The 12,019-nt window shown below is 75.3% G+C and overlaps 2 protein-coding genes across 2 annotated transcripts in view; one reads left to right on the top strand and one right to left on the bottom strand.

Annotated features, from left to right (window-relative positions):
* AURANDRAFT_67635 (hypothetical protein) overlaps window positions 1-759 on the bottom strand; it is a gene marked incomplete at both ends in the record, with an annotated part of 5,470 nt that extends 4,711 nt beyond the window's left edge. The window contains one exon of the mRNA XM_009043208.1: window positions 115-759. Within this exon, the coding sequence (XP_009041456.1) occupies window positions 115-759 (645 nt within the window). The remainder of the gene's footprint in view (window positions 1-114) is intronic.
* A 156-nt stretch (window positions 760-915) lies between these two features.
* On the top strand, window positions 916-2,827 carry AURANDRAFT_67636 (hypothetical protein; the record flags this gene model as incomplete). Its single annotated transcript, XM_009043150.1, has 4 exons — window positions 916-1,545; window positions 1,678-1,879; window positions 2,008-2,229; window positions 2,397-2,827. 4 exons carry the CDS (start codon window positions 916-918, stop codon window positions 2,825-2,827), a joined length of 1,485 nt encoding a protein of 494 aa, XP_009041398.1.
* Window positions 2,828-12,019: the final 9,192 nt, after the last annotated feature.

A 12,019-nucleotide genomic window follows, 5' to 3' on the forward strand; every position in this document is an offset into this window, starting at 1 on the left:
AGATGATCGCTCGTCCAAAAATCAGCCGAAACGAGCGGAAAACGGCCGAGAAAGGAGCCTTTGAAGTTGGGAATTTCGCTCTCTTTTGCTGCCCTGGTCGGCGCCGCCGTTGACGACGGCGACGGAGCACGCGCCGGGCCCGCCGCCGCCCCAGCCGTCGCCGCCGAGGGCCCCGCCGCCGCGCGCGACGACGAGGAGCACGGCGTGGCCGCGGCCGTCCGCGGACGCCCAGCCGGCGGGCGCGACGAGCGCCTCGCCCTCGCCGAGCGCCTCGCAGTCGCGCGCGAGGTCCCGCAGCAGCGCCGCGCATCTGTCGTCCGCGTCCCGCAGCGCGGCGTCGCCGCCGCGGCCGGCCGCCGCCGCGCCGTAGCGCTCGACGACCTCCCGGAGCGCGGCCGCGCGGCGCCGGCACGCGTCGAGCGGCGCGGCCGCGGCCGCGACGGCCGCGGCGAGCGGCGCGCCGCCGGCGCCGAAGAGGTCGTCGGCGCAGGCCGCGCACCGGCGGCACGCCGACGCGACGAGCGCCAGCGCGTCGAGCAGCGCGTCCCAGGCCAGCGGCGCCGCGCCGGCGAGCGCCTCGGCCTCCTCGACGCTCGAGAAGGCGTCGCGCCCGCCGTGCAGCAGCGCGTGCCACGCCGCCGACGACAGCACGGCCGGCGCGCCGTCCACGAGGGCCGTCGCGTCGAGGCACGGGTCCGCGGCCTGCACGGCGGAGGCCTCCGTCGAGGCATGGCCTCCGTCGCGTCGAGGCAGGGCCATGGCGCGCGAGGGCTCGAGAGCTTCAACTGTTTAATATTGTACGGCACCATCTCTTTAATAATTATGGGCGCCCGGCGGACACGCGGCGCGGGCGCAGCCCCGACGGCGCCGGGCGCAGCCCGGACGGCGCGCGCCTAGTCGCCCCGTCGGTGACCCATGTGGCGCGTCGTCGTCGCGGCGTCGCTGGCCGCGGCGTCGCTGGCCGCGGCGTCGCCGGCGGCGTCGCCGAACGCGACGCGCCGCGAGCGCGTGGCCCTGGCGGCGCTCGTCGTCTCGGGCCACAAGGCCGCGGACGAGGGCTTCGTGCAGCAGTCCGCCTGCGCCGCGCTCGCGCTCTTCGCGTCCGCGCGCGGCGCGGGCGGCTTCGGCGGCGACGCGGTGCTTCTCGCGGGCCCGCTCGGCGCCGGCGCGCCCCACGACCCGGCGACGTGGCGGTCCGCGCCGCCCGGCTGGCGCGCGGCCCACGGCGCCCTCGTCGCGCGGCTCGCGGCGCTCGTCGGCGACGCGCTCGACCGCGCGTCCGTCCGCGACCTCGTGCCGTGGCTCCTCGACGGCGCGTACCCGTTCCTCCGGCGGAACCTCAACTACATGAAGCTCGCGGCCTACCGCCTCGAGGGCTACGACGCGGTGCTCTTCCTCGACCTCGACGTCGTCGTCACGGCGCCCCTCGCGCCGCTCCTCGCGCTGAGCCGCGGCGCCGCGCTCGTCGGCGACCGCGCGGACGTCGACCGCCGGTTCGGGACGTCCCGACCACACTTTGACATGCTCGAGCTCGGCCACATCGACGTCGATTCGGCCGATGTTGGGACGAATCGATCGCTCTCGTCGAGTTCTCGAAGCGGGGCCGAAGCACGCGCGTCGAACCGTTCGAACGCGCGCGCGCGTCAACGTCGGGGCGACGACGCGAGTTCCGCGCAGGTCGGCTACCGGACGTGCACCGCGCCCGTGAACAGCGGCGTCTTCGTCGTCCGCCCGGGCCGCGACGGCGCCGCCGGGCGCGCGCACCTCGCGGCGCTCAACGACGTCGTCGTGCGCAATCGGTGCCCCTGCCGGAGCCAGGGCAGCAAAAGGGTGCGAAATTCCCAACTTCAAAGGCTCATATCTCGGCCGTTTTCCACTCGTTTCGGCTGATTTTTGGACGAGCGATCATCTCTCGGAACGGTCTCGAAGCGTGAATGCTTTTTCCGGAACGCGCGCGCGCGGAACACTCATGTTGAAGCGACGTTGAATCACCCTTTTGCTGCCCAGGCCGGAGCTCGCGCGAGCCGTTCGCGTCCGCCGGCTTCGACGGCGTCGGCGACGCGGGCGGCGCGCTGCGGCGCCTCTGGGACGGCGGCGCCTTCGACCCGCCGGGCGCGCCGCCGCCGGTGCCCCGGTCCTGCGCCAAGGTCACGGGCCGCGCGTCGCGGACGTGGGACCTCGCGGGCGCGGGCACGGGCCAGGGCCAGGGCAGGACAAGGGTGATTCAACGTCGCTTCAACGTGAGTTTTCCGCGCGCGCGCGTTCCGGAAAAAGCGTCCACGCTTCGAGACCGTCCCGAGAGATGATCGCTCGTCCAAAAATCAGCCGAAACGAGCGGAAAACGGCCGAGAGAGGAGCCTTTGAAGTTGGGAATTTCGCACCCTTTTGCTGCCCAGGCCAGGGCCTCATGTGGTACTACTACGGCCTCACGCTCGGCTCCTACGCGTCGCTGACCTACGCGGCGCTGCCCCTCGTCCACTACAACGCGCCGGGCCCCAAGCCCTGGGCCGCCCACGCCGAGGCCGCGAGCGCCGACGTCGCGGAGCGCCAGCACTGCGACTTCGCCTGGTGGGCGGGCTTCGCCGCCGCCGCCGCCGCGGGCCCCGCGGCGCGCTTCGGCCACTGCGCGGCGCTCCTGGGGCCCCACCTCGCGAAGAAGCGGGCCGCGCGCCACTTCGCCGCGCCGGCCTGCTGCCGGCGGTGCCCGGGCGGGGGCCACTTCGCGACCGCGCAGCCGTGCGCGTCCGCGGCGGGGCTCCCGGCCTACGCGACGGACGCGTGCGTCGTCGCCGCCGAGCTCGAGGACGCGGCCGCGCTCGCGCTCTAGCGCTCGAGCGCCGCTCGGGGGGGTCGCTTAGGCCAGGGTCATGCGGCCCTTGGCGACGACGACGCCCGGCTCCCCGGGGTGCGCGGGGAGCAGCGCCGCGCAGCGCGCGCTCCGGCAGCCGCGGACGAGGCGGAGGTCCGCGGCGGCGTAGGACGCCGCCCCCCGGGCGACGACGGCGCCGCGCGCGGTCTCGACGGCGACGGCGTCCCCCGCGGCGAAGTCGCCGACGACGTCGACGACGCCGACGGCGAGGAGCGACCGCGCGCAGTTGCTGACGACCTCCGCGGCGCCGGCGTCGACGACGACGCGGCCCCGGACGCCGGGCGCGGCGGCGCCGCCGCCGTCGTCGCCGACGCGGGCCTCGCCGTCCGCGGCGGCGCGCGCCGCCTCGAGCCCGTGGACGGCGCGCGCGACAGAGCGCACGTGGTCGTCCTCGACGCCGTGGTCCAGGAGCCACGCGTCGAGGTTCTTGAGGTAGTCGGCGTTCGGCCCCGAGGGCCCCGCGGACGCCGCGATCGTCGCGGCGATGGCCGCGACGGGCGCGGGGCCGAGGTAGCCCGCGGCCGCGCGCTTCGCCGGGCAGTCGGCGACGACGTAGGCGATGACGTCGCGGACGACGGGCGCGGCGCCGACGCGGCCGTAGAGGTCGAGCGACCGCTTCTCGTAGGCCGCCTCGCGCACGTCCATGCCCTCGACGATGCGCGCCGCCGACGCCGCGGGCAGGAGGAACGCGCAGCCCCAGCAGACGTCGCCGGGCGCGCCGGCCTCGAGCGTCACGGCGCGGCCGGGCGCGCCGGGCACGCCGCGGTGCGCGGTGTCGCCGAGGTGGAAGCGCCGCGCGTAGCCCCTCACGTGGCCCACGAGCGCCCGCTCGAACTCGAAGCCCTGGCGCCAGAGGATGGACCCGTAGCCGAAGAGCCAGATGTCGTCGGAGCCCTCGTGCGCGCTGTACGCGGACCGGCAGAGCGCCGACGCCGAGCCCGACCGCGGCGGCGACCGCGGCGGCGGCGGCGGCGGCGACCCGGCCGCGCGCGCGGGCCGCCCGGGCCGCTCGCAGGCCCGCGCCTCCTCGTCGAGCGTCGCGAGCGCCGCGCGCAGGCGGAACGCCGCGTGGCGCGCGCCGGCGTCGAGGGGCCGCCGCGCCTTGAGCCAACCCGCGAAGGCCTCGATGCGCGCCTTGTCGGAGGCCGACGCGGCCCAGGCCTCGACGAAGGCATCAGCCATCACAAAGAGGACGGACTGCAACTTGAACAAGTGCGAACTAAGTTGGACTAGTTATTGAAGGGGATGCGCACTCGACGAGCGCCCTTTGGCCGGGGGAAGGGGGGGGGGAGGTAGGCCGCAGGCAGTTCTCAGAGCGAGTAGGCGCCGGGCGGTAGCGTCTGAGTGGGCTCGAGGACCACCACCCACCGTACTCGCCCAGGGACGGGGGAGGACGAGGACGAGGGCACCCGCACGCAAACGAGCAGAAACTCCGGCTGGACCAGACCGATTCAACCTCAGGACCACGAATGGCTAGCCGAGGGCACCGACAGAAGAGGACGACCGCCGGCCAGCGGGCGAGATGCCGAAGAGCTGCGGCCAAAGACCAGCGAGCTGACGCAGAAGACGAAGAATGCCGCCAGCCAGAGGCATACCCGGGGGGCTTGGCTCCCACACCGTAAGTTACTTCATCTCCAACGGGCATCGTGGGAGCCCCTCGGTCGGTTGGCATGGGCGCGTCCGTCTCCGTCCCCGACCGCGGCGTCACCGTGGACGAGGCCAAGGCGCTCGTGCCCGAGGGGCGCTGGCAGCTCTCCTTCGACGCGCGCTTCGCCGCCGCGGCGCCCAAGCCGCTCCCCAAGGCCGTCGCGCTCGAGGCCTGGGCTAAGGCCGAGCGGCGGCGAACGCGCTTCGAGGGCGACGGCTGCGTGGCCGCGAACCGGTTCCGCGAATACGAGTGTCCGGAGACGGGCGGCCACTACGTCGTGGACCGGGCCACGGGCTCCTCGCGCTGGGCCGACGACGGCGCGGGCGCCGGCGCGCCGCCGGCGTTCAGCCGCGAGCGGTGTCAGGACACGGGCCACGTCTACTACCACAACAAGGACAAAAACCTCTCACATTGGGAGACGCCCCGCTGGGACCACGTCGCTGAGGCGAAGGGCCCGGCGGCGGAGTGGCGCGAGGCGTTCGACGACTACCACCAGCAGACCTACTTCCTGAACACGGCGACGGGGGAGACGCGCTGGGATCTGCCCGAGGCGGCGGGCGCGTAACACATACTTCCTGAACACGGCGACGGGGGAGACGCGCTGGGATCTGCCCGAGGCGGCGGGCGCGTAACACATGCCGCGACTGCGCGACGACCCGACCGGCCGACACCGCGCGCGGCGGCGACCGTCGACAAGGCTGAACGTCAACGAGGCCTCGTATCCAAAGAAACTGCCTCTAATATGGACATGGACGCGGCGGCCCGGCCCTGACCTGTCGTGGCGCCGGCCGTCCCCGCGACCATGTCCGTGTCGCCGACCTGGGCGTCGGACCTCGTCGTCGAGGACGAGAACGGCGGCGGGACCGGCGGCGTCGTCACCGTCGTCGAGTCCAAGGAGCCGGAGGCGCCCGCGAGCCGGCGGGGCTCCTGCGCCGGCGAGGAGGGCGACGCCTTCATGCCCCTCGTCAACGACATGTTCGGCGGCGAGGGCGGCGGCAGCGCCCTCGCCCAGCTCCCGCCGCTGGGCGCCGGCGGCAGCCCCGGCGCGCGGCCCAGCGGCGGGTCGCTCCGGCGGAGCCTCGGGCCCCTCGGCGGCGGCGGCGGCGACGGCGCGCCCCGGGCGTCGCTCCGCCGCGAGGCCGAGCCGGCGGCGCCGGCGCGGGGCTCGCTCCGCGCGGCGCGCGACGCGCCGGCGGACGACCCCCCGCGCACGCCCGGCGGCTCGCGGCGCCGGCTCAGCGTCTTCGGCGGCGGCGGCGACGCCGGGCCCCGGCGCGCGGGCGGCGCGCCGGCGCCGGGCGAGCGGCCGTCCTTCACGGCGTCGTCCGTCGTCCGCGCGCCGCGCGACTCCCTCGGCGCCGCCGCCGCGCGGCGGCGGCCGAGCGCGCTCGCCGGCGGCGGCGCGCGGCGCGCGTCCGCGCTCGAGGCCGCGCGGCGCGGCTCGGTGCTCACGGCCGTCGCGAGCGCGACGACGGAGGTCGCGGCCAAGGTCGCCGAGGCCGCGCGGGCGCCGCGCAAGTCCGTCGACGCCATCGAGGAGCTCGAGTACGACCTCGGCAAGAAGCTCACGTACCGCCTCGCGCGCGCCCGCGCCGCGCGCCGCCGGCCCCCCGCGCGCGCCCGGCCCCGCGCGCGCCGGCGCCGCCCCGCGACGCCCGCGGCCCCCGCAGGTCGACGCGCGGTCCTCGGCGACGGAGCTGCCGTCGCTCGGCGACGCGCAGGCGGCGGCGCTCGCCAAGGGCCGCAAGGCCGGCGGCGCGCTCGCCGCGATCCGCGCGACCCACGAGCAGGCCAAGTCGAAGCGGCGCGTGTCGTCGATCACGCTCCTCCTCAAGCCCCACCTCGCGCCCAAGGAGACGCCCCACGGCGGCGCGGCGCCGCGCGGAACCCGCGAGCCGGGGCGACGCCTCGGACGTCTCCGGCTCGGCCGCGTCGACGACGTCGACGCGGGTCGCGTTCGGACGCGTCGATGGCTCCTCTCGAGTGCTCGACGCGCGGCCGAGGCGCCCGCGCCGCGGCGCGCGACCGCCGGGCGCCCGCGCAGGCGCGGAGCACCTGAGCCGGCGCCAGCAGCTCATGACGGAGAAGCACACGCACTTCCCCTCGGAGAACAACGGCGTCATCAGCCCCCACACGGTGCACAAGATGGTCTGGGACGCCTTCATGCTCGCGTGCACGTCCTACGCGCGCGCCCCGCGCCGCGCGCGGCCGCGCGCCGCGGCGCGGACCGCGCCGCGCCGCGCAGGTCATGATCGTGACGCCCTTCGAGCTCACGTTCGTCAACGACCAGAGCTGCTCCTTCAAGAGCAACCTCTTCGTCGCGAACACGACGGTGAACCTCGCCTTCGCGGCCGACATGCTCCTCATCCTCAACACGTCGGACTCCGCGCGCGAATCGACCGCCGGTCCGGGACGTCCCGACGAAACTTTGAAACGCTCGAGCTCGGTCACGTCGAAGGCGATTCGGCTGATGTGTGGACGGATCGATGGCTCTCGTCGAGTCCTCGAAGCACGGCAGGAGAGCTCGCGCCAACCCATTCGACTCCGCGCGCGTCGGAAGGAGTGATTTGAAGATTCGACGCGCGCGCAGGTCCTACTTCGACGCGAACAACCGCGCGTGGGTCCTCGACCGGCGCGTCATCGCGTGGCGCTACGCGCGGACCTGGTTCTTCTTCGACGCGGCGAGCGTGCTGCCCGTGGACTGCGTCACCGTGTTCAAGGCCTTCAAGTACGCGCGCCTCGTCCGCGTGCTCCGGTTCTTCAAGCTGCTCAAGGTGCTCAAGTCGCCGCGCGTCATCCAGGCCATCTCCATGCACTGGGACTTCTCGTCGAAGCTCCAGGCGACGGCCAAGTACGTCGTCATGCTCCTCTTCACGGTGCACTGGTCCGCGTGCTCGCTCCGCCTGCTCACGCTCGTCGCCTGCGACGCGGGCTCGGGCCCCCACAGCCGCGGCGGCGCGGGCGACGGCGGCGACGGGACGTCGGGCGGCTGCCCGAACACGGTGCTCACGGAGGGCTACAACTGGGGCGACGGCGCGTGGGCGACGTACATCGAGGCCGCGGTCTGGGCCAACATGGCGCTCAACGGCGAGGCGACGTACCGCCTCCACAGCGAGGGCGTCCTCGGCATCCTCGTCATGCTCTTCGGCTTCATCCTGCTCGGCTTCCTCCTCGGCGAGCTCACGAACACGATGACGAACCTCGACCCCGTCGGGAACAAGTTCAAGCAGACGCGCGACTCGCTCACCGAGTTCATGTCGAAGCACCAGTTCAGCTCGAGCCTGCGGCGCAAGCTCAAGGAGTACATCACGCTGAGCGAGCCCATCTTCCGCGAGAACCACTACGCGCAGATCCTCACGAAGCTGTCGCCGCGCTTCAAGCACATCGTCGCGAACAACGTGTCGGGCTACCTCGTCACGCAGATCCCCTTCATCCGCTACGCGACGCAGCACGTCGCCGGCGTCGCCGAGGGGTCGCTCCTCTGGGTCGAGTACGACGGCGTCCTCCGCAAGTGCCGCGTCGTCATGATCCCGTCGTACCTGTCCTACGACGTCCTCTACCTCGACAACGGCCAGCGCGAGTACGGCGTGCCCCACCACCGCGTCGACGTCGCGCGGACCTGCGAGACCGACGCCGCGCGCGAGCGCGTCTTCCGCCTCGTTTACGAGCAGGACTCGCTCGTCGTCCGCATCGCGCACCACTTCGAGGCCCAGCTCTACATGGGCCGCGACACCGTCGTGCTCCGGGACATGTCCGTCAACGACGCGCTCTACGTCCGCGGCCGCGCGACAAGAAAGGGGGGGGGGGGGGCGCCGCCGCGCGGTGCGGACGCGCGCGCCGCGCAGGTCGTCGAGGTCGGCAACGTCATGGTCTTCGGCGCGTCGTCCGCGGGCCAGTTCAAGTGCTCGGCGAAGCGGGGCACGCAGTACTTCGGCGACGACGTGTCCATGCTCCTCTGCGGGAATCGGAAGCCGCAGCTCGTCCACTACAGCGTGAAGACGACCGAGGTCACGCAGCTCAAGGTGCTCCCGGGCAAGGTCCTCGTGGACATCCTGACGAAGACGCCGTCCTTCAACCTGCACCACCGCCAGATCAAGCGCTACGGCTGCTGGCTCCTGCTCAAGGCGTCGCTCATCCGCCACGTCCGCGAGCGCGCGGCGCGCGACGGCCCGCAGCTCGCGACGATGGTCAACCGCTTACTCGGCAAGTCCTTCGACCCGTCGCGGCAGGCGCAGCGCCTCTCCGCCGTGGGCCAGCGCGGGCCCCGGGCGACGAGCCCGCCGGTCTACGTGCGGTCGTCCGTCGGCACGGTCCCGTCGCTCGCGCAGGCCGCGCGCGCGCACGGGCCCGACCGCGGCTCCGCGCCGCGCGGCGCGGGCGCCGCGGGCGGCGCCGGGCGCCTCGGCGCCGCCGCCGCGGCGCCGACGAAGGCCGCCATCGCCGCGGCGCTCCACGCGCGGACCCGCGGCGCCGGCGGCGCATGCGGCGCCGCGCCGTCGGACGACCACATCTTCCGCTTCCTCCTGAAGCACTTCGCGACGCGCGCGGCGGCCAACGCGAAGGAGGCCGCCGACGCCGACGCCTGGGAGGGTGCGAACCCGCGCTACGCGGCGCTCTGCCACGCGCTCTACGACTCCATGCAGGACGGCGGGCCCTACGCGGACGCCTACTTCGTCCGCGGCGCGCCCGCGGCGAGCCCGGACTCGTCGGACACGGAGAGCGGCACGGGCGCGGTCCAGCCCGGAGCCGGCGACGCGGAGAGCGACGACGACGACGCCGGGGCGGGGTAAGCCCCTAGCGAGCGCGCGGCGGCGCGGCGGGGGCGGCCGGTCGGCCGGGCGCGCGCCGCGCGCCGCGGCGCCGGCGCGCGCGGAAGCCCGACTCCTCGACGACGAAGGCGGCGCCGTCGCCGGGGTCGTCCGCGGAGGCCCACGCGCCGTAGTCGATCCACTTGCGGAAGTGGAAGAGCGGGAGCTCGACGACGTCCCCGGGCGCGCGGCCGCGGAGGCGCGTCGCGGCGGGGACCGCGTCGCGGCCCGCGCGGGCCGCGACGCGGACCGCGTCGCCCGGCCCGAGCGCCGCGGGCGACGCGTGGAGCGCCGCGCGCGGCGCCGTGCGGCAGATCCACCGCATGTCCGCGCAGTCGCGGAATACGGCGAGCGGCCCCGCGTCCGGCGCGGCGCCGGCGCGGGCCGGCGCGCCGGCGCCGCTCCGGACCGCGGACCGCCAGGCCCGGAGCCGCGCCGCGCAGCCGTCGCCGCGGCACCGCGCGAGGCGCCCCACGGCGGCGGCCTCGTGGTCGCCGTGCGCGAGGGGCGCGACCGCCGCGACGACGCCCCGCGCCGCCGCGGCGTCGGACGCGAGCACCGCGCACGAGTAGCAGCCCTCCGCGGACACGAAGGCCGCGAGGCCGCCGCCGCACGGCCCGAGGCCCGCGCCGTCGAGGCGCGCGGCGGCCGCCGCCGCGTCCCAGGCGCCGCGCGTCGCGTCGGAGCGCGCGCGCTCCGCGCGCTTCGCCGCGCGGCGGTCGCCGGCGGCGTCGAGCGCCCGCGCGTGGTCGAGCTTGTAGTCGAGGTTCGCCTCGAGCCGCGCGCCGAGGTGGTCGCAGGCCTCCCAGAGGAAGTCCGTCGCGTTGCCCCGCGCGTGGAGCGCCCACTGGCCCCGGAGGAAGAGGCGGCCCGCGTCGCCCTCGAAGCTCCACGTCTCGACGTCATAGCGCGGGCCGGGCCCGCGGAGCCAGCCGTCGAGGTGCCCGAAGACGACGTCCGCGTCCGTATAAGTCCAGTGGCTGAACCGCGCGAGCTGCGCCGCGAAGGCGTAGCCCCAGGCGGGCTTGAACTCGCAGAGCGCGCCCGGCGACGCCGCGAGCACGGCCGCGAGCTTCGCGACGACGCGCGCCGCGTCGAGCCCCGCGCGCGCCGCGAGGCGGCCGCCGACCGCCGCGGCGACGCCGCCGTCGGGGAGCTCGACGACGTCGACGTTGGGCTGGGCCCGGCAGGCCGGGGCCACGGAGCGCCGCGCGCGCGCCTCGTGGACGAGCACCAGCGTCGCCGTCGCCGCGCCGCCGGCCATGGACCGGCACGTGAACGACAGGTGGGGCGGCAGGTCGCCGCCGACCCAGGGCAGCAGGATGCCCACGCGCATCGCGCCGCTCAGCGCGTGGACGAGACGCGCGCCGCCAGGTGGGTATCGCGCCGCTCAGCACGTGGACGAGACGTGCGCCGCCAGGTCGTGTGGCGCCAGGGCAGCGGCAGGATCACCTGCAGCAGCGCGCCTCATAGCCTTCGAGCTCCTGCAAGAGCTGCACCGTATGCCGTAAAAGTTGAAGTTCAACTTGAACCCCGTGCGTAGAGGGGAGATGGGGGCAGCCGCGCCGTAGGACCGCTCGCCGCGCGCCATGGGGGGGCGGGGCGGTTCCCTCGCCGCCGCGTGCGTCGCCGCCCTGGTCGGCGTCGCGTCCCCGTCGTCGCGCGCGGCGTCCTACGCGTCGCTGGCCTGCGCGAGCGCCGGGCCCTGGTGCCTCGTCGTCGACGACGGCCGCAACGAGGTGTCCGCCGCGGACCTCGACAGCGGCGCCGTGTTCACGGTCTGGGGCGGCGGGTCCGGCCCCGCCGTCGACGGGAGCGTCTGGGAGGCGCGCTTCGACGGCCCGCGCGCGGTCGCGCTGCTCAGGGCAGCAAAAGAGAGCGAAATTCCCAACTTCAAAGGCTCATATCTCGGCCGTTTTCCACTCGTTTCGGCTGATTTTTGGACGAGCGATCATCTCTCGGAACGGTCTCGAAGCGCGGATGCTTTTTCCGGAACGCGCGCGCGCGGAATACTCACGTTGAAGCGACGTTGAATCACCCTTTTGCTGCCCAGGCGCTGCTGCGAGGCGACGCGGTCGCGGTCGTCGGCGAGCGCGGCGGCGCGGTGCGGCTGCTCGACCTCGCGACGCTCGCCGTGTCGACGCTGGACCTCGGCGGCGCCTGGGACGGCGCCGTCGACGCCCTCGCCGTCGACGCGCGCGGGTCCTTCGTCCACGGCCGCGGCGCGGTCCCCGCGTCGACCGGCGGTCCGGGGGCTCCCGGCCGAACGTCGGACCCCTCGAGCGCTCGAGTCCACGCGGCTCACGTTTGGACGAGTCGTCGTCGCTCGTCGAGGGCTCGTCGCGCGGGAGGCGCGCTCGCGTCGCGCCCGCCGAAGCCGTCGCGGTCGGCTCGACGCTTCGGACGCCGCGCAGGCGCGGGCGTCGTCGTCGTCTACGGCGCGTCGGCCGGCGGCGGCGCCGTCTACTCGTGCGACCTCGGGCCCGACGGCGCGGTGCTCGACGCGCGCGTGGCCGTCGCGGCCGCGCCGCCGGGCCTCGGCGCGCTCGCCTTCGACGCCGCGCGCGGCGAGCTGCTCATGGCCGCGAACCGCGCGGAGGTCTGGGCGTCGCCGGGCCGCGTGCTCGGCGCCGCGACGCCCGTCGCCGCCCTCGCGGCGGCGGAGCCGGCCGGCGGCGCGTTCCTCGACGCGCT

Source organism: Aureococcus anophagefferens, assembly GCF_000186865.1.
Source record: "Aureococcus anophagefferens unplaced genomic scaffold AURANscaffold_45, whole genome shotgun sequence".
NCBI classification, from domain to species: domain Eukaryota; class Pelagophyceae; order Pelagomonadales; family Pelagomonadaceae; genus Aureococcus; species Aureococcus anophagefferens.